Raw genomic sequence first — 27,971 nt, 5'->3', positions numbered from 1 at the left:
CCACCACCTGCCCTTTGGGGGGTCGATGGATACAGCTCTGCATGTCCCCTGTTCCCTCTAGGTCAGTGTGCTGGGCTCTTTGGCTCTGTGGCCACGTTCTGATGCTTAGCATTCTTCCTACTCACCACCTTCCTAAAGTATTTCACAACTTCCACGTATTCCCGACCTCCTGGAGGCTAATGTGGGACAAGTCCCAATTTGTTACATCTTCAGCATAGCTTAAAACATTGCTTCTTATGAAATAGCTGGAAGTGTCCAGGGTGCTCTCTGAAGCTACCTTCTTGGGCTGCCGTGATCCACACTTTGAGAACTGGTCTGAAAGGCATGCAGATATTGTGAGTTCTCTGGTCCTCTTAACTCTTTGGACTGTGTGGTACCAGGTATTGCTTCTTAAACAGGGTTATGAGCATGCTCATCAGTCCATTTGTTCATTTATCTGCTTGTCTAACAACCATTCAATAAATGCTGGATGTGATGGGAATATAAAGATAAAAGTCAGTTCTTGCAGTAAGGGAAGCCCTTGCCCAATGTGTAACCATCGTATGCATGGGAAATTCTAAGAGGGTGCCTTGGGGCACAGAAAGGGAGATCCTCGCACTTGGAAAGTGGGTCAGAGAGAGTCCTTGGCTGAGATGACATGACAGCTAAATCGATGATTTTCCGATCTCGTTGCTCCTTCCTTTTTCTCAAACTGAGTCATGCAGGATGTGTGTTAATTGGGTGAAGGAGGGAAGGGTTCCAAGCAGTGAGAAACCTGCATGGAGATAAGGAGGCATGTTAAAGAGCTTGGCATATTTGGGGACCTTCAAATGCCACCATTTTATTTGGTTCTCTCAGAGTCCTAGTGGACAGCAGCAAGTGAGGTAAAGATCCTCTAAAACATGTCTGGAATGGGAAGGGGAGGTGCTCATCTTGGCCTGCAATGGTCAGATCATACTTTTGGAAAGAGAGTGTCGGTGAGATTCAAAATGATATTTTATAGAGGCCTGGGTGTTTCATGTGGAGGAGAGAGAGATTCAGATAGCCATCTGGCTTGACTAGATTTGCTGTGTATGGCTTCTGTGTGTGGAGGTGGCACAACTGGGTGAGGGAGATTGTCTTCAGAATCTTGTTTCTTTCACTGAAAACTGTGATCTTGGGCAACTTACATGACAGCTTCAAACCAGTGTCTTCATTGATAAAGATGGTTTTCATAATGCTTACCTCAGCAGGGTTGATGTGAGAATTAAATCACATAATTCATTGATATCTGAAAGAATCTAACATAGTAAATACCTGACGAATGTTAGTTTCTCTTTCCTTTCCATCTGTCTTTTCTTCTCTCTCTCTTTTCCTTCTTTCTTCTCTTTTCACCCTCTCTTTTCATGAATTGACTTTCTATTAAGTCATACATGTCAAGCACCCTGCGAGGATCTGTATTGTCCATTACAGTAGCCACTAGCCGCATGTGGCTATGGAATGCTTGACATGTGGCTAGTTCTAGTTGAGATGTGCTATAATGTGAAATAGAGAAGCTGAAGACTTAGCACACGCGAAAAAAAAAGGAGTGTAAACTATCTCATTAATTACTTTTTCTATGGATCACACATTTAAATGATAACATTTTGGATATATTTGGTTAAATTAAATATGTCACTAAAATTAATTTCACCCTTTTCTTCTTACTTTTAAAAATGTGGCTACTGGAAACTTGAAATTACCTATCGTGGCTTGCATTTTATTTCTGTGGGACAGCACTCTGCTGGCCGTCGGGGACTCAATGGTGAAAAGAAAAACTGACTTTGCAGAGCTTGTAGTCTAGTGGGGGGAAGGTGGAAAAGCAATAACAACTACAAAAACAACAGAAGGAAATAAAAAGCAAATTAAAAAACAAGTAGTATAAAATTCCCCATTGTAATAAATACTGTGAAGAAAAGTTTCTGTGGGGTGGGAAACCAGAGGCCCCAGTTTAGAGCGACTGCTCACAGAGGCCTCTCTGTGCTGGGTCTCAGAGGGCCTTCCTACATGGAGTTTCCAGGCAAAAATGCGAACAGAGAGTTCCAGGCAGAGGAAACAGACTCGCAGTCAATATTTATTGAGTCTAACAAACCCCCAGCCCGCGGCTGGCAGTGGGGAAAAGCTGTGGGGCTGCAGACACAGAAGGCTCCCTGACTCCTCAGAGCTTGTGGTCTGGTGAGGGACAGAAGAGGCAGGCACCTCCTGCGTGTACAGAGATGGGGTTCTGGGAGCGTCTGTCACCTAGACCGTCAGGGACCACAGCCTTGGCTCTGCAGGTCCCCAGAGCCAGTCACGTCTCCCTTCATGATGGGTGACGCTCCTGTTTGTCCCTGTTTACCTGTTCCCACCACCCTGTTCTGATTCAGACTCAACATCTCAGAAACGAGTGTCTGCACTAGCTTCTTAACCAGTTTCCTTGCCTCCAGCCTCTTGCTCCCTTTCATATCTTCTGTGCACCACTGCCAAATTAAACCTTCTGAGATACTATTTAGACCATGCAGCTTCTTGCCTCAAAGCTTTTACGAGCTTCCTCTCGCTGGCAGAGGAGCAGTTTGCCGGGAGCCGCTGTGCCTCTCTCTGTTCTCCCTTACCTTTGCCCTCCACTGACAGTGACCCAGTTTCCAGGACAGCACACCCGCAGCAGGGATGGCAACCTTTTCAGCCAGCGTTGAGTAGCCTTTGAAGCCTCCCCTCCAACCATCTCCGCGTATTTCCACTCCAGCTCTTGCATTGTCTTCTGGGCCAGGCATGCTGGGCACCTCATTGTCCTTCAAACACTGAGTGGCACAGTCTCTCAGGGAAGGGCAAGAGCCTATCAGTAAGAGTCAGCGGGACCAGGTTCAGATCCCAGCTCTGCCATTAACCAGCTGTGAGAACCCTTTCAATAAGTTATTTGTCTTTTCTAAGCCTTAGTTTCCTCCTCCGTGAATACCAGGAGGCTAATGGTAGTTTGTGCCCCTTGGGGATGGGTGGATAAGATGAGACACTGAAAGCGGAGCATTCCGCAGATGCCCAGTCCACAGTAAGTCCCTAATGCACCTGCCTCGTTTAAATGAATGCAATCAGAAGTCACAACTTAATCAAGTTGAGGTCTCTTACTCAGAGAAACATGCCAGCCCTTGGCTAAAGGGTTTCATTCTTGGGGAGACAGAAATATTCTTGGGTTTTTTCCTCTTATTGTCATACAGCACTGCAGTGTCAATTTCTTCACTCGCTTTGTGGTGTTGCTTAAGAAATCTCCACTCTGCGCTGTTGCAATGTTCTTTACTCCAAGGTAATCCTTTCATGGGTTGCCAGATAAAACGTGGGAGCCCGTCAAATAGCACATGCAATATATGGGGCATACTTGTGCTTAAAAATTGTTTGATGTTTATCTGAAATCCAGATTCTGGATTTCACTGGGCATCTTGTTGTTGTTGTTGTTGCTAAATGTGTCAAGACTACTTCCAGGTGTTCAAGTGACGCCAAGGGATGAAGGGCAGGAGCTGAGAACATGGATGGCATGCTTGTGGCACTGTCAGCCCTGGGTATTGATGTTACCACACAAAGGGCACGATCTGCTCACCATGAGACAAAAGCCAGTCATCAAGAGGCAAGATGGTGGCTGAGAAAGGATATTTTATTACAGCTTGCTAGCAAGAGGGAAGATGGCTGACTAATGTCCAAAAGAACCATCTTAAGCGGGGCACAGAATCTTGAAGCAGTTATATAGGCCAGTGGGTTATAGGGGAGGGGTTAGGAATGTTGACCCTCTGGTGTTACAGACTGGGAGTGCCAACACCAGATCTTTCAGTTTTCGTTGATGATGGCTATCAGCATAAACTCTCTGTTTGGGGGTCATCACATTCCTAAGGAACTCAAAAGAACAAAGTTATCATTTTATCACAGCTGGGAGGTATATGCACAAGAAGGGCGTCATACAATCTGCAGAGCTGGTGGATCTCCTGGAGGGTGCAAATCCAGCTGGGTTAGTTAGTCAGAGGTCATTCAAAGTTACAACATGGTCTCTTCTCTATGATATGGCTTCCCTTATGTCAACCTTGTGTTGAGCTGGTTTCACTGACACGTTTTCTGGGGGCCTTTCAGATCTCTGTTAAAGGCTGTGGGGCTCATGTGTGGTTTCCTCAGGGAGCCTTGCTGTTCTTCATGGACACATGTCTGGGACCCAGCAGCCCAGGCAGCAGTCACTCACCCCTCTGAGTTCCGTGTGTTCATTCTCATTTATGTGAGATTTTGTTGCGAACTGCTTGCCTGACCTTCTATGAGGGGAGGGCAGAAGCAAAGGTGGAGATTTTCTTTGGCTGAAGCCATGAATTTAAGGGCCAAATCAGGAGACAGGAGAGGAGGTAGGAGGTGTAGGGGAGGAAGACATTTCCTCTACCCACTCTGGGTCCTTCTGGCTGGGCTATGAATTAAATTGACACAAGACAGAATAACAGGAGAAGAATCAAACAATGCTTTATAATATGTATACATGGGAGAGACTCAGGAAAACTGAGCAACTAGCCAGAATGGCTGAGGTCACCACCTTAAATACCATCTTCAGCTAAAGACAAAGGAGGATGTTGGGGGTGGTGGGGTCAGTTATGGGAGATGACCAGAAAAGCACAGTAACAAGAGTAAGGTTATTATGCAGATTTGAGTCCTTGCCTTCTGTATTGATGCGTTTCTAGAGGTAAGGTCATCCCGCCTTCTTCCTGGTACAGAGAGGGAGACACCTTTACAGATGGAGATTTCCCTTACAAATTTAAGTGTCCCTTACAAAGGTAACTTCTACTTTTCAGAGTTTCTCTCATGTCTGCAAATTTTAAAAGTAACCAGCCCAACATAATCCTCATGCCAAAGAGACATATTTTGGGGTGGCCAATTCCAGTCCTCCGCAGAGGGAAGGACCCCTCCCTTCTCTGTACAGGAGTCAGAGGATTTCCTGGAGTACAGTGAGGTATAAATCTCTCCACTTTTTCTTTTCTGAACTTGAATTTAAAGGAGGCTGGTGATTAGATGCCTCACTCTGTCTCATTTTTTCTCACACAGTTTCTCTCACCCTCTCTAAGTCAGATCCAAAAGAAAAGCTGGCATTGGGCCATTTTAAAAAAATTTATAAAATTTTCTTTTCTTAGAAAAATCCTATGATTTTTCTTCCCTATGATTGTAAAATCAATGAATTTATTCCAAAAACATGCAGAATACTATGACAAAGCCAAAGAAACAGCCCATTTGAATGAGTCTTCACATTGAAATTCTGTCTCCTCAGGGCAGATCTGTATAAAAGAATGGTTTTCACGACAGTTCCTAAGGGTTGGAGAGAGTTTGCTTGCTAAGAGGTTGGAAAGAAAGCACTGCAAAGCCCACTACTTGTTGGGTGGGCTTTTGTGTTCTGCCCAGGAGTGGGATTTTGAAGGTTCATTTTACAAAGGTCTGTGATGGTGAATGCCATGTCTGCTCCCCTCACTCCAAAGTGAGACCTCAAATGTTTGCTTGGTGGGGGGTGAATATTTGGAATCAGAGGATACGAAGAAATTTAAAAATGGAGCTGGGGCTGGCTCCATGGCGGAGTGATTAAGTTCATGCGCTCCGCTTCAGCTGCCCAGGGTTTCGCCGGTTCGGATCCTGGGCATGGACATGGCACCGCTAGTCAGGCCATGCTGTGGCGGCATCCCACATAGCACAACCAGAGGCACTCACAGCTAGGATTTATAACTATGTACTGGGGGCACTTTGGGGAGAAGAAGGAAAAAACAAAAAGACTGGCAACAGATGTTAGCTCAGGGCCAATCTTTAAAAAAAAATAGAGAGCAGTTAGTGGTTGACTATAACAATTAATGGAAGAAAATAAGGTCTAGAAGTCAGTAGCATATGAGTTGGCTTAGAGTAGGCACGGCTTTGATTGTTCATCAAACATTTTTGAGCCCAGGCTCTTTGCTTGGTGAGAAAGGAGGTCCTGGCTGGTGAGAAGAGATCGAGAGTGAAAGTGTGAGAAGAGTGCTGTGGCAAAGGATGTGCAGGTCTGTGGGGCTAGAGAGGGTGTGGTCTTGATCAGCCTGAAAGTTCAAGGTCCAGGGCAGACTCACCCCCCAAGGCCTGGCCCTTCCAGCTTTAACTTCTCCTGCGAGTCTCTGGTCACAGCCTCGGATTTCTCTGGACCGCCTTGATTTCCGATATGCTGTGCAGTCATCAGAAAAACCTGTGACAGAAAAACCAGGGCTCTTCCATTTCTTTTTATGCTTCCCAACTTTTTTTTTTTTTTTTTTGCTTGAGGAAGATTGTTGTTGAGCTGACCTGTCCCGATTTTCCTCTGTTTTATATGTAGGACACCACCACTGGCTTGATGAGCAGTGTGTAGGTCTGTGCCTGGGATCCGAACCCGTGAACCCTGGGCCACTGAAGCAAAATGCATGAACTTAACCACTATGCTACTGGGCTGGCCCCCGCTTCTTAACTTTTTAAGTGGAAAGTGTCGAGAAGATACAAAAATAGAGAGAATAGTATAATGTACCCATTACCCAGTTTCAACAGTTACTAACTCATGGCCAATTTTGTTTTATCTGTTTTCTCATCCACTTCTCCCCTCCCTCATATAAATTTTCTATTAGTCAGAATTCTCCAGAGAAACAGAACCAAAAGGATGTGTATGTGTGTGTATAAATATATAGGGTGGCGGGGGGGGGGGGGAGAGAGAGATTTATTTCAAGGAACTGACTCACCATTATGGGGGCTGGCAATTCTGAAATCTGTAGGACAGGCCAGCAGGCTGGAACCGAGGGAAGAGTTGATGTTGCAATTTCTATTGGGAAGACAATCTGAGGCAGAAGTACTTCTTCCTCGGGGCGCCTCACTCTTTTCTCTTAAGGCCTTCAACTGATTAGATGAGCCTCCTCCCCCCAGTTTGAATGGTAATCTGCTTTATTCAATTGCTGGTTTTCCTGGGGCCATCAAGTGGCCCCACATTCAGGATGATTTGTCTTTTTCAGGAGTGACCTCCCACTGAGGGCATTGGGAGTCCACGTTCACAGTGTTTTGGGGCTCCCTGCCCTCCTCGCCATCATCTGAACCTGCAGCTTCCTCCCTGTGTGTCTCTCACTGGTGCCTTGTGAGGGCTGGAAAATGGCCATGCCTACGGGTTACCCAAACAAGGAAGGATAAAAAGCAAAACAAAAACTATCTAAAGCAGTCTCTTTTCACGTTAATGTGCCGACGAGTTAACTGGGGGTCTTGTGAAAATGCAGATTCTCACTCCCTAGGCCAGGGGCGGCACCTGGGAAGCTGCATTTCTTCCTTCTTTTTTTTCTTTTTTAACATAGTTTCTTTGGAAACTGGCTGTGGTTTTTGTCTTTTCAACGATTGGCACCTGAGCTAACATCTGTTGCCAATCTTTATTTTTCTTCTCCCCAAAGCCCTCCAGTACACAGTTGTATATTCTAGTTGTGAGCGCCTCTGGTTGTGCTGTGTGGGATGCCCTCAGCATGGCCTGATAAGTGGTGCCTTGTCCATGCCCAGGATCCAAACCGGTGAAACCCTGGGCCACCGAAGCGGACTGTGAGAACTTAACCACTCGGCCACAGAACCGGCCCAGGAAGCTGCATTTCTGATCTTCCCAGGATATGCTGCCAGTACACCATACACCATAACTTCTGTCTTTATGCCACAATCAATTTACTTGATTTTTCCTTGGATTTGGCCTATAAAAGTCTCAGTCCAGTGTCTATAGAGAGCCAGCATTTGATAAATGTCCATGGTCCTTGTTAGGGTTGTTACAACTAGCTGTCAAGACATGGAGATGGTGGAAAGGAGAAGAGGGGTTTAGAGATGGACAGTTTAGAGTCAGGACCCCACTTATGCCGTTTATAAGCTATTTGACTTGGGCAGGTTAGTTAACCTTCCAAGTTTCTGTCCTGTCAAATGTAAAATAGTCAGGAAAACATTACCCGTGGAATTAAGAATACTATATAGCTCCGAGAGGGGTGTGTGCTCAACAGATGTCATTTTTCTTCCTTTCTTCCTTTTGGACATAGACTTGGGGTTGAATCTTGGGTCTGTCATGACACTATTGCTATAATCCTTATGAGATGCACTTCTTTATCATTATCTTTAAAGTGGGGTTAGTAACTACAAGCATTAAATTAATTGGTGCATGTAAAGTGTGTTGGCACATCATAGGAGCCAGTCACTCATGGTCGGCCCCACTCGCCCTTCCCTTCCTTCACCTAGTGTTGCCTTGGCCAGGCTGACTAAGCTTATACACCAGACATAATAAGAGAAGGGCCCCGTGGTTTCAACTCCGGCTAACTAGAATCATCTGGAGAGCTTACCAAAGGGGAAGAAGAAAGATTCCCAGACCTCACCCCCAGAGATTCTGATTTTATTGGTCTGGGTGGGGATGGGGACCAGACATCGTAAATATTTTTTGTGCCTCCCCAGATATTTTGCAGGGGCAGCCAGACAGAAGCACTGCTCTAGTAGACACTAAGCTGTGATCACTATCGATGGCCCCCGGCATCCCTCTCACTGCAGAGCCCTCCGCACCTTTTCCACCCCCAGCTCCAGCCTTTCTGGTTGTTTCTTCTTGTCCACTCATCCCACGTTTGTGCACTTGAGCACGAGGAGACCCACAGCTCTGCTCCGAATGCTGCCCTTCCCTCGGCACATTGGGGTGGGCCCTTCTGGAGCCCACCACAGCCAGCCAGGGCAGGGAGAGTGTGCCTGCAGTGCCTCCCTGGCCCGCCCTCCACACTCTCAACTCCAAAATCATGGAGGGCTCCCTCCTGAGGAGGAACAAGACTCCCCTCTGGAGAGCTTTGTGGCATTTAAAGCAAAAACAACCTATAACATTATGCAGTGCCTACTAGGTGGCAAGAATTTTCCTTGTATCGTGTCAGTTTATCCTCAGCTTTTAAAGTTGGTTCTGTTGATAGCATCATTCTTGTGTTATAGAAGAAGAAACTGAGGCACAGTTAAATCATGTGCCTCAGGTCAAGCACATGGTGGTGGAGCTGACCTCTGTATGTAAGTAGTGTAGGGGAGAAGAATTTACCACCTCAAGATGTGTCTCTTTGGCATGAAGATTATTTTGACCTGGTTACTTTTAAAAACGGTAGACAGAGGAGAAGCTCTGAAAAATACGAGTTACCCTTTGTAAGAGACATTTACATTAGTGAGGGAAATTGCCATCTGTAAAGATGCCTCCCTCTCTGCACTAGGAAGAGGGGGATGACCTTATCTCTAGAAACTCATCAGTGTGGAAGGCAAGGACTCAAATCTGCGTAATAACCTTACTCTTGTTACTGTGCTTTTCTGGTCATCTCCCATAACTGACTCCCCCACCCCCAACATCCTCCTTTGTCTTTAGCTGAAGATGGTATTTAAGGTGGTGACCTCAGCCATTCTGGCAAGTTGCTTGGTTTTCCTGGGTTTTCCCCATGTACACATGTTGTAAAGCTTTGTTGATTTTCTGTTCAATCTGTCTCATGTCAATTTAATTCTTAGGCCAGCCAGAAGGACCTAGAGGGTAGAGGAATTGTCTTCCTCCCCCTTAGTAGTCTGATTCCAGAATTGGGGTTCTTGATCCCTGTGGGGAATTAAAAATGCTGATGCCTGCGGTTACCCAGACTAATGGAAGCTGGGAATGGGGTCCAGGCATTGGCTGTTCTTTATGAGCTCTTCAAGGGGGTCTGTGGTACAGCCAAGGTTGAGAAGCAGACAACCCGAGACCCCTGACTCTCCCTCAATGACTCAGAACCTTCTATTCCTGTTATTTTCTTCCCCCTCTGTCTGTCGGTGATTTAAAAAATTTTTGTTTTTATGATTGTCAGAAGTCCTCCTTCTGCCTGACATTCTTAAGGGGGTGTGGGAGCTGAACAACAGCTCCCCCAAAGATGTCCGTGTCCTGATGTCTGGAAGTTGAGAATATGTTATCTTACAGGTGTAGGGAAGGCAAAACTTGACTTCCACCCATCTTAGGTTTTCAACTGGGACTCTTTAACAAGAAGACAGATTAACAAGAGAAAAACTGTTTTGTTTTGTTTTTTTAACATGTGCAATGCACATCATTCTGGAGAAACCTCAACAAAAAGTGACTAGAAGCAGTGGCTTAGAATTCTGGTTTATATACCATCTTCAATAAAAAACAATGCGTTTGTAGAGAAATGACAGGACCAAGGAAAGAAGTTTAAGCTTCTCAGGGCGGCCACCTGTGGGAATATAAAAATGTAAGGAAACTGGGGTAAGGTTTGTTTGCAGGTTCCTCTGCGGCCATCTCTGGGCTGATAAGATTCCGTCTCCAGTTACAGGAGAATTTATATCCTGCCTTTAGACAGAACAATGGAGGAGAGAGAGAGCTTTTTCTGCATTTGCTACTTCTTAATTGCTTTCAGTTTAAAATAATTTTTTTGTCCAACGGGCGTATTTTGGGGTGACATATTCAAAGGGATTTTGAAGATTTGATTAAGTTGAGGATCTCGAGGTGGGGAGATAACTCTGGATTATCTGGGTCAGCCCAATAAATCACAAGGGTTCTTATAAGAGGGAGGCAGCAGGATCAGAGTCAGGACACATGGCCACAGAAGAAGGCAGGTCAGCATCAGAGGGGGAGTTTGAAGATGCCACGTTGCTGCCTTGAAGATGGAAGGAAGAGCCAAGGAATATAGGTGGCCTCTAGAAGCTGCAAGAGACAAGCAAAGGGACTGTTGCCCACAGCCTCTAGAGGGAGTGTGGCCCTGCAGACACCTTGATTTCGCTCCAGTGAGACCCATTTCAGACCTCTGACCTCCGGAGCTGTAAGACATTAAATTTCTGTTTTAACTTGTGGTAATTTGTCTGAGCAGCAACAGGAAACTAGAGCAAGGTATCCGGTGTTCCAGACAGACCATGTCCACCCATACCGCAGAAGTTTGGGCTCCTTGTCTGCGTTCTACCACCCACCAGCTATGGCGTTTCAGGCACGTCACCAAGCTCCGTAAGCTCAGCTGCCTCTTCTGTGACATGGAACCAGTAAAACCGGCTGCATCTGAGGCCAGGAGCGGCCAACGGCCTCCTCTGCCTCACAGGGGTGCTCCCTGCCTGAGCCTTGACCCTTGGCTGGCTCGGCCAGCCCTGCCTTCCGGGGCTCCACTGTCCGCCCCCAAGCTGAGCCTGAGCTCTCACGTCGCCCCGGGCTCTCGATCAACAGCTGACATTATCTTGTCTCCTTCTTTACTTGTCGTAGGCACTTGCCAAAATCAGGAGTCGTTATTTCCTAGATTGGGTCTATCAAAGAAAGAAAATTAATTGAAATATACACTGAGACAGAAACTTTCTGACAAGAGACGGGGAGAGCAAGGGGTCGCTCTGCTGCCTCATCCTCCTCTACTCGGCCAGCATTGCACACTCTTCACAGAGCAGCACACTGCTTTCAGCCTCTCCGTACCTGACTTCTTTCTTTTCTCATAAACTGGATTTGAACATGTCTTCCCCTCCCTTGCCACCATGTCTCCTGTGCGGCGGACACAGAGCATTATGCCCACATCAGCCACATTTTTCAAAATGGGGTGATCTTCTAGATAGACCTTTATATGATTGCCAAGTATAATTGGCAGCAAACAATGCTACATCCTTGACCTCATCTATGTTATATTTAATGCCTGGGTCTTCTTTGTCCTTAGGAGTAATATTAAACAGCAAACTTGACAGATTTTTATGTGAAAGGTCATGGGAATTTTGCAAACATTATTTTTCCAAATGATGTTTTGTTTGTCCCCTTAGTTGCAATAATGTGTGCTTTATCCTTCTGAAAGAGCTGCACATAATCTTGGTTGGACTTTGATACAATAGTTAGCCAAATATGTTACATTTCTCTTTTTCCCAGGATAAAAGAAAAAAAGAATCTTTTGATGTTAAAGGGGTTAGACCGAGGGTCTTCTAACCCAGTCCTCCTTAACTGGGGAGAGGGGTGTGATTTTGCCCATTTGGGGATAGTTATCAATATCTGTACATACTTTTGATGTCACAACTGTGAGAAAAGTGTTGCCATTATCTAGCAGGTAGAGACCAGAGATGTTTCACATCTTGCAAAGCACAGGACAGCCCACACAAAAAAGAATTATGGAGCCTGAAATGTCAGAAGTGCCACTGTTGGGAAACCATCCTAGACCAGTGTTTGTCAAACTTTAAAGAGCTTATGAATCACCTGGGCAGCTGCTGAAATGAGGCTTCAGACTAGACCTCACATCCCCAGTGGATAGAACTATGCCTGGCACACTATAGCTGTGTAATAAATATTGGTGGAAAGCATGGATGGACAGATGGAGGAAGGAGGGAATGAAGGCGTGAGCAGGCAGCCGAGAGCACTAGTTATCATTCCTATACGGATCTCTGAGCAACCCTGGCAGCACTTAGTCTGAAGAAAACTGAATTTCCTCTTAACAAAGCCAGAAATTTGCCAAAAGCCTTTCCTAGGGTATGGCAGACTTTCTCAGGTTAAAAATGACCTCCTTTCTCTGATGTCTCACACTGACCCTTCTGCCACAGGGTGGGGGTTCATTGGCTAGTTATTCCAGGTGTTTCCAGGGCTGGATGTGTGTTAGATGGATACAGTGGAAAAAAAACTGGAGGCCCAAACCCTGGCGCTACACCTGAGCGTGCCCCAAGGGAAAAGGGTCCGGATCAAATCACGTTTATGTGTGTGTTGGTGGCAGAGGGGAAGGAGGAAGTGGAGAAGCAGAATAGGTTTTGGGAGGAAAATCAGGCTGGAATGAATTTTGTGGAGTAGCCTGGTGGGGAAAAGACGCCTGGCCATGAGCAGCGTGAAGCTGAGCCGGGGGCAGAACTGGATGCTTGTGTAGTTTGTTAGCCTGTGAACTTCAGGCTTTATTAGCCTTAGCTGGGAAATCATCTCCTTTTTACTTATTCTTGGCTCTCTGGGCTCCTGTTGGTGACCTTCTGTCTGTCACCTCTTCTCACACAGAAATCCAAACCCAGCCGAGATTTGGAATCTGACCCAGAAGTGCCTTTTCTTCCCAAGATGGTTCTCATGCTTTTGGAGGCAGTTTGCTTAGAATCCAGACACATCTCTGCTGCCCTCTGAGAATTGGCTGTGGTGGGCAAAAGGGAGAAAAGGAAGGGAAGAGCAGGATGCAGGAGGTGGGTAAAGGGGGGCAGGCAGCCATGGCCATGAGAACTGGCTGCAGGGTGTTCTCTGTAGGTAAGCCAAGCAGTCATCCAGATGTCCCTGTCAGTAGACTGACAGCAGAAGCACCCTGTTGGAAGGGGTGATGCAAAAGAATATGTCAGCACCATCGATTCGCGTGTAGTCCCTGCCTTTGGGCTATACTTTACTCACTAAGCAAGTCTGGGCCACTGGGTGTCTGTTCCCCTGCCCTGAACCAGAGTGACGTGGGGCTATCTCTTCCGGGCAGGGAGAGGGTAGTGGAATACTGAGTTTGGGAGTCGTGTCTTTGTGGAAGCAGCTCAAGGCTGATGAGTGTTCTGCATCTTTCCTGGGACGTCCAGGGCTTTCAAGTCGGCTATCAGGCAGGGTTAACAGAAAGTGAGATTTGTATGTCACTAGACTGGATTACTGAAGGAGTTGGACGAATCCCCTTTTGTGGACATCTTTAAATAGAAACTAGATTCTCATATTGTGGTATGGTTTAAGGGTTCTGATGCACATTTCAGTTATATCTCTTCTTTGCTCAAATATTCAGTTTCTTATTGTCCATAGAATAAAGTTTAAACTTCTTAACCTGGCATTTAAGGTCCTTTGTTATCTGGCTCTAAACCACATTCCCTGTCTTTGTTTTTTGTTTGTTAAGAGAAAATAAAACAAAACAAAACCAAAAAAACCCCTGAAGAGCAGCAAACTAGGAATAGAGGGGAACTTCCTCAATTTGATGCAGAATATCTAAAGCTTACAGCTAACATACTTAATGGTGAGAAACTAGGATGCTTTTTCCCTAAGACTGGGAACAAGGCAAGGATGGTGGGCTGTGGGGTATGTGCCCTTTCAACGCTTCTAGCTACTGCCAAATCAGTGGGCAAAGTGGCAACACCAGCTGACGCTTCTAGCAGGGCGTGAGGGTTGCTGCTTCCCCATACTCTCACCAACACTTGATAAGATAGGTCTTTTCAATCTTGCCAGTCTAATAGGTGAAAAATACTGCTTTCAATTTAGCTTTTCTTGGTTTCTAGTGAAATTGAGCATCTTTTCATGTGACTATTGGATATTAAGTTTTGGTCTGTTGTTGAATTGTCTGCTCTTATTCTTTGTCCATAGTGCAGTGGCGAGCAGTTTCTCTTTTTTTTAACTGATTCCTAATTAAAAACCACATTCCAGCTACTCAGCCTTTGTCAGTTACATTTATTGCAAATATGTTCTCTATGTGTCTTTTATCTTTATTGTGGTACTGTTGTGGGAGAGGGGCTAGAGGCCCGGGGTTGCGTATGTCCCAGTTCCCTTACTTATCACCTCCATGACCTTGGCCATTTTAGCTCATCTCTAACTGTGTCTCACTTTCTTCATCTGTAAAATCAGAGTGAGAATAGTATCTCCTTCAGAGGTTTCTTGTGAAGATTAAAGGAGTTAACAAGCAAAGCACTTACTTGAATGGAGATTGGTCAATCAATAAGTGTTAGCTATTATTTTGACGTATAGAAGTTCTAAGATTTTTCTGTTATACAAAATAGATTTATATATATTTTGCTTTTGGGTCCGGTCCTGTGGCCGAGTGGTTAGGTTCACAGGCTCTGCTTTGGTGGCCCAGGGTTTCGCTGGTTCGGATCCTGGGCGCAGACATGGCGCCGCTCATCAAACCATGTTGAGGTGGCGTCCCACATAGCACAGCCAGAGGCACTCACAACTAGAATATACAACTATGTACTGGGGGACTTTGAGAAGAAGAAAAATAAATAAAACAGAAGATTGGCAACAGATGTCACCTCAGGTGCCAATCTTAAAAAATATATGTATATATACGTATATACATATATATTTTCCTTCTATACATGATAGAATTCCATTTCCATATCACATAAAATAGTTATAAGAATAGGGTGTTCAGGGGTAGAATGGTGGACCTGCAAAGTTGTCAGGAATAAGCCTCTTTCAGGTTCACTGCTCCTTCCCTTCAATATGGGCCTTATCCTCATAACCTAAGATAGTTGCCAAAGCTCCAACCATCACAATCCTGTTCCAGGCTGTGGGAAAAAAGGAAGGGCAAAAGGAGTGTCTGCTCCACATTTTCAGTCAGCTTTATTGAAGTATAATTTACAGGCAGAAAAAATCACCCCTAAATTTTAAGTATTTGATGAACTTTGACAAACCTATACAGTTGTGTAATTATGATTATAATTTAGACATAAAATATTTCCATTACCTTGAAAATTTGCCTCATGCTTCTCGCAATCTCTTTTCCCTTTCCCCCAGACCACCACTGATCTGCTCTCTTATCACTACAGTTTTGTCTTTTCTAGAATTTCTTATAAATGGGACTATGCAGAATGTACTCTTTTGTGTCTTGTTGCTTTCTCTTAGCATAATGCTTTTGAGATTAATCCAGATTTTTGTATCAGTAGTTGTTCCTTTTTACTTAAAGGAGATGTATCAGTTTGTTCGTGCATTCACTAGTTAATGGGCATTTGGGTTGTTTCCAGATTTTGGTTACTATAAATAAGCTACTAGGGGCATCAATGTACAAATCTTTGCGTGGACATGATTTTAATTTCTCTTGGGTAAATACCTAGGAGTGGGATTGCTGAGTCTATGGTAAGAGCATGTTTAACCTTACGAGAATGACAGACTGCTTGCAGGGGGTTGTACCATTTCGTGTTCCCACCTGCAGGTCTAAGAGGTCCAGGTGGTCCACATCCTTGCCAATACTTGGTATTGTCAGTCTTTTTAAGTTTAGCCATTCTAGTGGACGCATATTGGTATTTGTTACTTTTTTATTTTGCTGAGGAAGATTAGCCCAGAGCTAACATCCATGCCAATCTTCCTCTACTCTGGATGTGGATCAGCATGGCTGATGAGTGGAGTAGGTCCGAAGTGGAGTGTGGGGAACTTCAACCACTCAACTATGGGGCCAGTCCCCTTGGTATTTGTTATGTTAATTAGCATTTCCCAAATGACGAGTGATGTTGAGCCTCTTCTCCTGTGCTACTTTGCCATTCATATATAAAAGTTTTAATTGGAGATTATCTAGGCAGGCCTGGTCTAATCATTTGAGTACTTAAAATTGGAGAACACTTGCCAACTGAGTTATAGCAGCAATAGGAATTGGATATCCTTGCTCACCTTGGAGTCCCCTATAACTTGAAGCAGATCCTTAGCTGTCTGTGAATACTCAGTCATTATCCATTGACTTGAGTTGTGAAGAAGCATGATGCTTGGGACTGTAGAATGACTTCTTTAGGTTCTTACCACATCACTGACACTCGTCTCTTGCCTCTAGACCTTTGCCAGATGAAGTCACTGCAGACCGCTCAACCTAGTTTTCCTTTTTGCTGGCAGCCCTGTGCACTCTGACTTGGACCACAATAGTGGTAAATAAATATTCAGGCTACGTGCAAAGCCTCACCTCTTTCACATGTGCTGACTGCTCAATGGTAAGAAGTCCCAGAAGGAGAAGCCCTTTTCCTACAGCATTTAACTCACTCAAAGGTGGTTGACAAAGACTGTGTGACAGGGCCTTTCGCAAAGCCTGTCTACTCTTTCCTTTATCTAGGGGAACAGTATGGGGTTTGGAGTCAGTCATACAAGCGCCTTAGAATCCTGGCTCTGGTCTTGACCAACTCTGTGACTTAGAGTGGGTCAGTCAACCTCTTGGAGTTTCAGCTTCCTCATACTTACGCTGGAAATAGTGATACTTTCATGAGCTGGCTCAAAGAGAAGAAAGCAGATGCCTGAGAAGTTACTGGCACGTAGTGATGCTCCATGAGTGCTAGCTTCCTTCCCACCTTAGGTGCACCACAACTAACAGAAACAGTCCAGGTTTCTGTTTACTTTGAAGAGTTGGTTACAGGCAGGTGATGCAACATGACATTTGTGCTTGCTTTCTATTTGTTAGTTTGATCTTTTAACACCTAAGTCTTTGGATTTCTTCACCCTGTCTCATATTTTCAAGTTTGGAGTTCTGTTTTTCATTCTGGGTGCTTGATTAAGAATAGCCCACAGGACGTGGATGGTTCTAGCTATTTAAAGATTGAGAGGGGTATGGGAACAAGAGGCAGGGGTGTGGAAGAGATGAAAACAAAATCGTATCTTAATAATAGATGTTACAACACAATAAAACAAATAGAATGGCATCACCCTAGGATGGTTATTATCTTCTAACAGAGCCATGTTATCTTTCTGGCCTGGGAACAGGTGTTGAGCCCCTCACCTCTGCCCAACCTGAAGCCTGGTATGAACACGCAGGTCAGGGTTTATGAACTGACGGGAAACAAATGGCCTCTGCAGTACGTGATGGGGAAGTCACATTTAAATCTCAGTGTCTTGGTGCCACTCTGCTTGTTCCCACAGAATCTAAGCCTTTGGTTCTCAAAACTCAAGAATACATACACATCAACTAGCGAGTGCTTGTTAAAAATGCAGACTACTGGGCCTCCCCCAGATGATCTGCTCAGTAGAGCTGAAGTGGGGCCCAGGAATCTGCACTGAATTAACCCCTCCAGCTGTTGCTGGTACCGATTACCCCCCAGGTCAGTGTTTTAGGGAGGAGCTCATTATTCATTGGTTACTGAGTGCTAACCAGGTACCCTGCGTTGGAGGGGCGACAGCCATTGCTCACCATGGGTTTAACATTGAGAGGGGAAACAGACTTGTGTACAGACAGGATGACAGCTGCTGGCTCTCCAGGTTAGAGTTGGCCTGTTGCTTCTTCCTTGTTCCCATTTCACTCTATGCAAGCCTCACATTGCTTTAGAATCCTTTGTGTACTGGTCTCTATCAGACTGTGTATTTCTTGAGGGCAAATGAGCGTCATTGTTGACCTACAGAAATTTCATTCCATCATCTTTTCTTATTCCTATAACTGTTTTTGGCGGTGACTCTAACTCTGGCTCCTGTGACATCTCTTGCTTGAGGCACTGTATGTTAGAACATGGTTTGTGGGGCTGGCCTAGTGGCATAGTGGTTAAGTGTGTATGCTCCACTTGGGTGGCCCAAGGTTCACAGATTCAGATACCAGGCACAAACCTACACACCGCTCATCAAGCCATACTGTGCTGGCGGTGTCCCACATACAAAATAGAGGAAGATTGGCATAGATGTTAGCTCAGGGACAATCTTCCTCGAGAAAAAGAGAAAGATTGGCAACAGGTGTTAGCTCCAGGCCAATCTTCCTCACCAAAAAATTTAAAAAAAATGAACATGGTTTGTCTTCATGGGACTTCTCGAACATGCTCTGTTATGTTGCTACCACCATAACCATTCCCTTGGTCTGCCGTCCATCTTGATGGCCTGGAAGAGAGACAGCAAAGCGCGCATGTGCTCAATCTCTATCGGCTTTGGTTCTCATAGGAAATGGCATGTGACTCAGGCTAGTGGCCATGTGGGTGGGGTGGCAAGACGAGTTCTCATAGAGAACTCCTCTTAGGCACAACGTTTGGACAAGAAGCTAGGATGTTCAAAAGGGTGTGGTCCCTAGATTTATATTTATGCAAGCACTGTGACATATTCTGAAGGCTTATCTACTCGACATCAAGCTGGAAAGAGATGAGCACATTGGTTTACTTTCCAAGGAGGAGGAGCAGGCAATTTTAGATGACCCAGGCAGCATTTGCTTTTCCTTCTTAAGACTGAAACCATTGTCAACTCTTAGGAGAAGAGACTTGAGCTGGACTTATCGGTGAGGAAAGTGTGAAGGTAAGGATAATTTAGCCAAAAAAGCTTGAAACAGTTGAAATTTGGGAGAGAAAGTGCTGGTAGAGAATGATGGAGAATCAAAATATTTAAAGCTTTTTTATTTGCTTGTACACACATTGCTTTGAGAGTTAAGGCAAATAGTAAAGTGAAGCTCAAGAAATAGTTCACATTGGTTTAGTGTATTGAAATTTAAAAATGTGTCTTGAAATGTGAGTCACTAATTAAGATTTAGAAATACTTTATTTTGGTAGTGGCTCGAGATGAAGTTTTAGTTTGAGTCGTTCCCCATGGACTTCCTTTTATACTGAAGTTAGCTATTTGGTTGAGTTTCCATCAAGACAACTGTAGAATCTCTCTGGGCTGTTTTGAGTTCTCTCCTCTTTCTGTGCACAGGTCTGGTCTGCGATTTATGTGGCCGTAACACCGGGAATTAACACCTAACACCTGGTTTAGATCTCGAGATTTGCCTAATATTATCTCTAAGTGCTAAAGTTTAAAAATATTCCCCTTTTGGGTGGTGAGTAAGTGTGTGTGTATGTTGGGGGCAGTCAGAAAGAAGGAGCCAAGCGGGATGTAAGGAGGCGTTTCTTGTCTTTAACCCAGAGGATGATGTTGGGTGTCATCAGGAGCAGAGGGTCCTTTTGATGGGGAAGGAGTAGGAACGTTTAGGATGGACTGCAGCTGGAAGCCAGTGGTTGAAGCTTGCACCGTCTTAGGCCTGGGCAAGCCTCTTTCCCCATGAGATTATAGGTGGTGAGATCAGGCGGGGAGGAGGTTGAGGAAAGACCTTCTTGCTTCCCCTCCTGTGGATTTCCCCTGGGTTTCTGTGTGTCTGGCACATATGTTCTGCTTTGTGGGTGGGGAAAGCCTTATGTTTTCCTTCCAAGGGGAATGTGTCTGCTCTTTGGATTGAGATCTAATCAATCTCTGGAGACTTGGCTATTACCGGCAGTAAGTTGCACCTGCAGGCAATAACAAGGAAGGAAACAAAAGATAAATTTACGGGTAATGGTATTTTCGGACATGACAGCGAAGTGATGTTTGAGGATTTGGGCAATTTTTTCTCTCCACAGTGAAAGTGAAGCAAATGCCATTTTTGTTGCCAGGAGCAACTGGGTCTGTTGGTCCCCTAGCCAGGCAAATACATAGCAACGTGCTTTGATGTTGTTTTGTTTGGGTCTTTCAAACAGGGAACAACTGGAACCTCTAGATTGTTTCAGATTAAAAGGCTACAGATACAGCAGTTCAATAACTAAAGTGGGAACAAGGACTCGTTTTTTTCCTCCACTCTAATCAGCTGATAGTTCTCTTCGAAAACCTTCAACTACTCCCCATTGCCTCCCCATCACATCCCAATGGCTGTGTGGAGATAGAGTGGTCTGCGCAGCCCTGACGCAGCAGGCCCCTGTTAGCTGGTCACGGAGGTGGGTCAGGAAGATTGTTTGGCCAGGAGCTACACATTTAGGAAAGGCTTTGAATTTAAATTTTTATGTCATCTCCAACATAAGCAATATATTTTGTATGTGTGTTGAAAGTATTTCTTAGGTAAATATAAATGTTTAAAAGCAACCACAGTTTTTGTAACTCTGTTTTGGTATCTTTCTTCCTTTTAAATATACCAAGAAGCTCAAAAAAATGGAGGATGCACCAGGCCCCTAATCTCTGAAAGGCCCCAATTGCCTGCTACACAGGCTCTCACTATACACTGATGGACCAGGGTCTAATGAAGAGGATAGACCTTCAATAACTAGCCACACAAAGAATTCATTAAAGTGAGAAGAGGGTACCTGGAGAAGGTATAAGCAGGGCCCTCTCCTGTCTGGGCCGTCAAGGAAGATTTCCCCAAGCAGATAGGGGAAGCCAGCCAAATTTGGGGCAGGAGAGGGTTTATGTAAGACAGCAGAAGCAGTAGGTTTCAATAAGCAACTAATTTTCAGGGAAATATGTGGACTCTAGGATGATTTGCATACTTTGAATTTGGGCAAGTGGATGAATGGTGGTGATAATCAAAATAGGTGACTAGGGGAAAAGTGATTTTCTGGCAGGGGATTTGTGGATAAGATAATTAGCTGAATCTTCGGATTGTTTGAGTTTGAGTGCCCTTGGAGACATCAGACTGGAGATGTTTTATAAATATATGATCTTATGTTATAAGAAGAGTTTAGTTACTCTTGTTAACTTAGAACTTCACAGTATATAAGCTGCTATCTAGGTCCAATGGGGAATAGAAAGAAGAATAAATTCATGGTCCCTGGTTTCAAGGAGCTTGTTCTCCACTTGCAGTCAAGAAGTTAAATAGGGACCGGCTCCGTGGCCGAGTGGTTAAGTTCGTGCGCTCCGCTGCGGCGGCCCAGGGTTCGGATCCTGGGCGCAGACATGGCACTGCTCGTCAGGCCACGTTGAGGCGGCGTCCCACATCCCACAACTAGGACCTGCAACTAAGATATACAACTGTGTACAGGGGGGGTTTGGGGGGATAAAGCAGAATAAAAAAAAAGATTGGCAACAGTTGTTAGCTCAGGTGCCAATCTTTAAAAAAAAAAGAAGTTAAATAACCACAGAAGATTCCAGTAACCCTCTAAGACAACAGCAGGAGAAATGTTATAGGCAGTGCATGAATGGTTGCCCAGAGAACGGCGTGACTGCTTCTTGCTTTTCTGCATTTAGCATCCAAGGGGGATTGCTTGTCTGGTTTTACTTTTGTTTTCCTTTGTTAGTTCGAGGTGGGTTGAGGATAACGTGAGCTTGTTTAATAGTACTGTGGGTTATTCGCTTTGGGGTAACTCATTTTAATTTTACGAGGTAGAAGATTTGTGGCTGTCCGATTTTACAGAAGAGGAAACTAAGGCACCAAGAGGTTCAATAACTTGTCCAAAGTCATGAGCTGGTTGATGGTAAAGCTGGAGTTCAGATCCAGTAAGTCTGAATCCAAAGCCCCTTCTCCTCAGTTTTTTACAGTCCTATTCTTTTCACTAACTATATCTCCTATCATTTAAGGTATCTGAAAACTTTATTTTTAGTGGCTGCAAAATGTATTTAATTAATCTCCTAATTGTAGGCACGTATACTGTTTTTGATTTGGTGGCATATTTCTAGTTATATCTTTAGGATAAATTCCATGAAGTGAATTTCCTGTTCCAGGAAGTTAAAACCTTTAAGGTTCCTTAAAACATATCCCTTCCATTCCCTTCCAGAAAAGGTCAAACAATTTACAGTCTTGATGTATTTTCAATCCCATGTGAAGAGTTTTTCAATCTCATACGGTTGCCAAGAGAGACAGGAGAACTGAGTGCAAAGGTGGTGGTTCAGATAACGAATAACAGAATGTTAGAGCGAGGACGGGCTCCGGGCATCAATCTAGACCAGCTCCTTCATTGGTTAATTAAGAACGAAGGCTCAGAGAGGCTAAGGGACACGCCACCACCCATTCTGCTAACTGGAGTCAGAGTAAGGGCAAGAACCTGCCCTCAGCGCTATGTGATAGATTGAGTGAGAGCCTCCCAGGAGCTCTGGATGATTCAGGGGTGTGCTGAGATGTCTGTCTCGGGTCTCAACGGGAGATTTAAGAGAATTTTAGTGTTTGAACCAGCTTCGCAGTTCCCCCTCGAAACTTCACATTTGTGTCAGAGGGATGTGGAAGTAACCCAGAGGGGGTCTGCCCTGAACGGAGAGGCCCAGTACCCAGCCAAGGAGATAAAGAACTCTGCTGGGTTGTGGCGGGGGGGGGGGACCCTGAAACCACTTTTCCTGAGTTCTCCTGACTACTGTCAGATCCATCAGGATGATTCTGAGCTCTCTCTTTGTTACTTTGTTGATGGTACAAAGGGCCGCTCACATAACTTAAAACACACATAATTCAAGACTAATTTTTCATAGCACTGACCGAAAACGGAGGTTATTTCTGTTTATAATTGTTCCATCCTGTAGCTTTGTGTACACAGAATTTGCAATTTGATTTGGCTTAGTATCCATCTGGATAGGCTGGGGTAAAGCGTTTCTGTTCAATGTTTCCGTCACTTAGCACAATTAAGAGCTGTCTCTTGCAAACTGTGAAGCAGACTGGTTGGCAGGCCTCCAGGTTGCAGATGTGCCACCCCAAGGCTGCAAGGGCAGGGCAGAGAGAGCTAAAGGAGTCACGTAGGCTCCTCACTGCCTCAGCTGGGAAGGAACACATGCCACAGCCCGCTGGCCAGAACTAGATACACGATTCTGATCCAACTGGAGGAGAGGCTGGGAAACGTGTGTGGAGGAGTACACAGATATTTGGTGAGCACTAATGGTCTCCTCCGCATACTTGATGCTCGATACTTTGAAATTACCTATTAAAAAAATTTATAGGGGCTGGCCCCGTGGCCGAGTGGTTAAGTTCGCACGCTCCGCTGCAGGCGGCCCAGTGTTTCGTTGGTTCGAATCCTGGGCGCGGACATGGCACTGCTCATCAGACCACGCTGAGGCAGCGTCCCACATGCCACAACTAGAAGAACCCACAACGAAGAATATACAACTATGTACTGGGGGGCTTTGGGGAGAAAAAGGAAAAAATAAAATCTTAAAAAAAAAAGCATTTAAAAAAAAAATTTATAGGCAATTTCATATCATTTCAAGTTTTAAATCTGCAGGTGAAGCTTTCGCATTACTTTCCTTCATGTATGCTTAAAGCGTGACTGTATGGCAGAGCCTGTGCTGTCGTTTTAAGAAATCCTTTAGAGCTTCCTGTTAAAAACAACAAAACTTTTGCTTCATACTTGTGAGATTTGGGGAAGTCATTTAACTTCTCTAAACCTGTGTCCCAATTGAAAATGCAATAATAATCCCTTGTGCATGGGTATACTGTAAAATTAGATTGGAGATTGCTTGTAAAATGCTTGACACAGTGCCGAGGACAAGGTAGGTGTTCAACGAATGTGAATTTTTCTTATTGTTGGTGTTGTTGATGTCGCAGTGGATCCACTGCTGTTGACACTAATAGCGGACTCTCAGAATCCGTGCTACATCCATAATCATCAGAAGAGAGTGTCCTTTATGGGAACCAGCGATGTTTTGGCTGAGTTCTGGAAATGAAATATCTCAACTTCTATATGTTCTTACCTTGGTAGACATGGGGAGTTTCAGAGGTCATGCCCTCCCTGGAAGCTTCATCTTTTTCACGGGTGCTTGGTGGACTGCAAAGTGCATTCTCAAGTATGCCTGCAAAAAGCACAAGCGGACTTCCTACCTTGGTTGCAAAGCGTTATTCCAGCGAATAGAAATTTTGGAGGGAATCGTACTGATCTGCATGGCTTTAACTGGTGAGTGGACAATTTCTGTGTTCTGCTTTCTCCTTTTGGGCATTTTCAATATCAAACCAAGAAATTGCTAAAATAAATTTTCTATTCAAAAATATCTCTGAACACATGTTCTAATTATAATTTCTATCTAATATTTGTCAGAAGGTAATATTTCGTGTTTATACAAAGGCCTATTTCTTAATGAGTTTTCCGTAGCAGTTTACTTTCCTGTCTACTTAAGGTGAAATTTCCTTCATAGAATTAGTTGGAGGCTCTGAAATAATTTTATATTAATTATCCTGATGCCTGAAAGAGTAAACTCTATGGAAACCATTTTTCAAAATGATACCAAAATAATTGAGTGACTATGGGAAAGCTTCAGTATAAGTCATTGCTGATAGGCTGCAGAGAGGGGTCAGGCTGAAGAAGACCTTGCCTCCTGCAATTGTCCTTTTTGTGTGATTCCTAAATTGGAGAAAGAACTTAGGCTACACAACTTCTAAGGCCTTTCCATTGACTCTAAGATTCTGTGAAAATGTTCTGTGTTTTTAGAGTTCCATTTCAGCGTCTCCTTTATGAAAGGCAACACTTCCTAATTTCTCTTTGGATTTCTTCATTCTTGATTCATGGCAATTGGTCTTTGCTCTGGCCATCAAATTACAGAGTAACCATTTCCATAGAGAAGAATTTCCTTGCCAAATTCTATCAATTAACAAATAAGGCAACATCATTAAGAAAATTTAACTGTTTAACTGACTAGACCATATTCCGTGTCAGTCTCTGCTTTCTCAGTTCTCCTTAATTGGGGAAAAGCTGAACTCTAGCCTTTTAATCCTGAACCAAGTACAATTCCCTCCTTTGTGGCAGCTATCCAAAAATGCAGCACGTGAGGAGGAAGTAATCAGCCTATATAATGTAAGAAGAAAGTACTGATCACACAAATCCAAACCCCAAATCATTCAGGATTTATCTAGTCATTAGATTAAAATAGTAACTAAGGTCATCAGTGGAACTGATCATAGAACTAAGAACTAACGTCATCAGCTTTGAAGATCCGAAATAGCTTTGTGACTTAATTGGTTAATCTTTGATGAAAAGTGATTATCCAAACCAGTGTTTGAACATCTAAAACAAGCCTACAGCACCAGTGCTCAGCTATTAGGGAACAGCCCAGAAAGAGGAATCAGTGTCATCAAAGGACACCAGATGGGACTGAGCAGCAGGCTAATCCTCCTGCAAACTCCTGCTCTAAATTGGAGAGAATCTTGGAGAGGGTCGCTAAAACTGTGATGTATTCCTCTGCAGGCATGACTGGGGAACAGTTCGTTCCTGCAGGACCCCACCTGGTCCTATATGACCATAAAGAGGGCCAGTGGGTCCGACTCCTGAGCTGGCATCATTTCACCATGTATTTCTTCTTTGGCCTGCTGGGTGTGATGAACATCTTATGTTTCACCATCAGTTCACTTCCTACGTCCTTAACCAAGTTAATGTTGTCAAATGCGTTTTTTGTGGAGGGTAAGTATAAGTAAGGATATTCTTGTCCTTTTCACTATTATTGGACATTTGTCTCACCCTTTGCAATGATATTCCATTAGTGTCCTGGTGCAGCCTTGATCCACAGGACCATCAATTTGGGCCATGGTGAGCTATTTGGATGTCCTCGTCAGGACGCCAAAGATTTTCGCTCCCTATTGACTCATTAAGTACAACTGCACAAGCACAATCATTCATTGTGCTTCATCCACATTTCACATCTGTCTTAAAGAACCAGCTACAATGGTTATTCATCTCTGGGATATTCTGGAGATTATCCTCATTTCCATTTTTAACAAGTGAAACAGCTCAGCGTGGTGAAGCAGGAATATCCTGAAATGAGGTAACTGCTCACCGCAGAGCAGTTTCCACCACCTACTAACTGGCCTTTCTCATACTAATGCAGTGAAACTCCAGCATCACATGATAGGTAGGGTCCAAGAAATTCAGTCACATAAAAATATGAGGTCCTGATTTTGAGAGGTTAATGAAAAACATTTTTTGTTGGGTTGTTCTCCCCGTTGCTGTAGATGGAAACACCGGAAATAAGTGCTTAGTGATCTGTTTTCATTTATTGCACTTGTAAGGAATAAGTGGATTATGGAACTAAAAAAGCCCTAAATTATCAGGAGGCAGTCATTTCTTAACTGTCCCCCTTGCCTGCCACATCTGAAGATAAGGACGTTTGCCAGCCCCTCTCCGAGAACGAGGGCTACAAAGCATGGGCACCAATGACCAGCAGCGTGGCTCTCATTATCTCTGGGTTTAGGTTTTTGAGCGAACATCTTTTTCTCCTCATCTAAATGGAAAGGATCAAGATGAAGCTAGAATCTGTCCGAGGGCCTCAAAAGTGTAGTTAGTTACTACTTCTTGAGAGCTTCCTGAGCATCTTGGCATACCCATCAAAGTCCATTCTTAGGATTTGTGTGTATATTTGCTTCTTCACTGGACTGAATTCCCTGAGGCCAGGCTTTGTCTCATTCTTCTGTGCACTTGTCCTGCTCCCCTGCCCCTGTCCTGCTTCTTATTCATCCTGCTGCACAGAAGATTCTTCAAAATTTATTAGTGGAAGATGTTGTGATATGTTAGAGTACAGAATAAAGGTCAGGGAAGGGAAAAGAAGTGTTAGATTTCAAAGATTCCATTCTAAAGAGGTAGTGATGACTCCAAAAATGGGAGAGGGTTCCATTATCGTGGGAAGCAGTAGGCACCTACTATTTTGGACAAGTGTGTGTAAGATTCTGTGGAGAGAAAGAGAAGGAGAGAGAGAGAGAAAAAAAAAAAAAAAAAACCAGTGAGTATCCCTTGGTTTCATTGAAAAGCGCAAACTATGTTTTGTCCCTCTATCAGCCTTTATCTTCTACAACCACACGCATGGCCGGGAAATGCTGGACATCTTCTTGCACCAGCTGCTGGTCTTGGTCACTTTTTTGGCAGGCCTGGTTGCCTTCGTGGAGCTCTTCACACGGACCAATGTAATTGTGGAGCTTCTGCGGACAAGCCTTGTCCTGCTTCAGGGGAGCTGGTTATGGCAGGTGAGTTGGGGCCTCCAGTTCAAGTGCTCGGTGTCTCTGTCTGTAAACTTCTCCCTTTGTTTGCTGGGGCATTTTGCTCTAGAACCCAGAGACTTCCTTCTGCTGTGCTGCCTACAGTGAGAAGGTGGCCACTGAGAGCTGGTGTTTCTTTGAGTGGCCCAGCAGCCCTGGTGGGAGCGTCGGCAGAGCAGTGAGGAAGGAAGGGGTTGTGTACACCTTCATCACACCCCTGAATATCTATTATGTGGGAACTCTGAGCTGGTGCTTTTAGTTGGAGGCAGTTCCTGTTACTAAAGCAGCAGCTTACAGCCTAATGTGTAATAAGCTCAAGAAACATATGGCAGGCACGAATGGGAGAAAACTATTATTTATTGAGAAACAACTGTGTGCTGGCCACTGTGCAGGACTTTTACATACACATTGTTTCATTTTGTCCTCACAACGACTTGGAAGTTAGCTATTATCATCCCCAATTTACTGATAAGGAAAAACCAGAGACCAAGTTACTTTTCCCAGATCACACAATAATGGAACTAGAATCGAAATGTAGGTCTGCCTGACCCCAAATCCCAGGCTCTTCCCGTTTTATTCTGTCCACCCCCTAATCTTGACAGTGATGGGAGGGAGCTTGGGAAGGACAAAGTGCAAAAGCGAGCTTTGGGAATATTCTCCCACATAGGGACTCAGGGAGAAGATGGTTCGTGGAAAGAATGGGCCTGAGAGAATTTTTTTTCTTTTTAAAATGACATGACGTGGTAAGGTTTTTGAGAAAATATATTTGACTGTAATGTGGTTCAGGAAAGG

The 27,971-nt window shown here is 44.4% G+C and overlaps 1 protein-coding gene across 24 annotated transcripts in view; it reads left to right on the top strand.

The window, feature by feature from the left end:
- Positions 1–27,971, top strand: part of TMEM45A (transmembrane protein 45A) — a 77,469-nt gene that overhangs the window by 36,179 nt on the left and 13,319 nt on the right. For 9 of the 24 annotated variants that reach the window (XR_011528984.1, XR_011528986.1, XR_011528987.1 and 6 more), the window contains exons 2-4: positions 23,926–24,117; positions 25,402–25,614; positions 26,983–27,167. Coding sequence is in view for 15 of the 24 variants with exons in the window: in XM_008517491.2 (XP_008515713.1) it covers positions 23,928–24,117; positions 25,402–25,614; positions 26,983–27,167 (588 nt within the window). In the remaining 9 variants the exon portion in view is untranslated. Of the gene's footprint in view, positions 1–16,415; positions 16,570–18,534; positions 18,830–22,850; positions 23,096–23,585; positions 23,717–23,925; positions 24,118–25,401; positions 25,615–26,982; positions 27,168–27,971 lie in introns of those variants that run through there. The other 15 variants (XR_011528991.1, XM_070582080.1, XM_070582083.1 and 12 more) reach the window with 11 other exon arrangements.

The sequence above is a fragment of the Equus przewalskii genome, chromosome 18, assembly GCF_037783145.1.
Source record: "Equus przewalskii isolate Varuska chromosome 18, EquPr2, whole genome shotgun sequence".
In the NCBI taxonomy this organism is placed as follows: Eukaryota; Metazoa; Chordata; class Mammalia; order Perissodactyla; family Equidae; genus Equus; species Equus przewalskii.
Note: the sequence above shows the minus strand (reverse complement) of the source record. Positions and strands in the feature narration are given on the sequence as shown.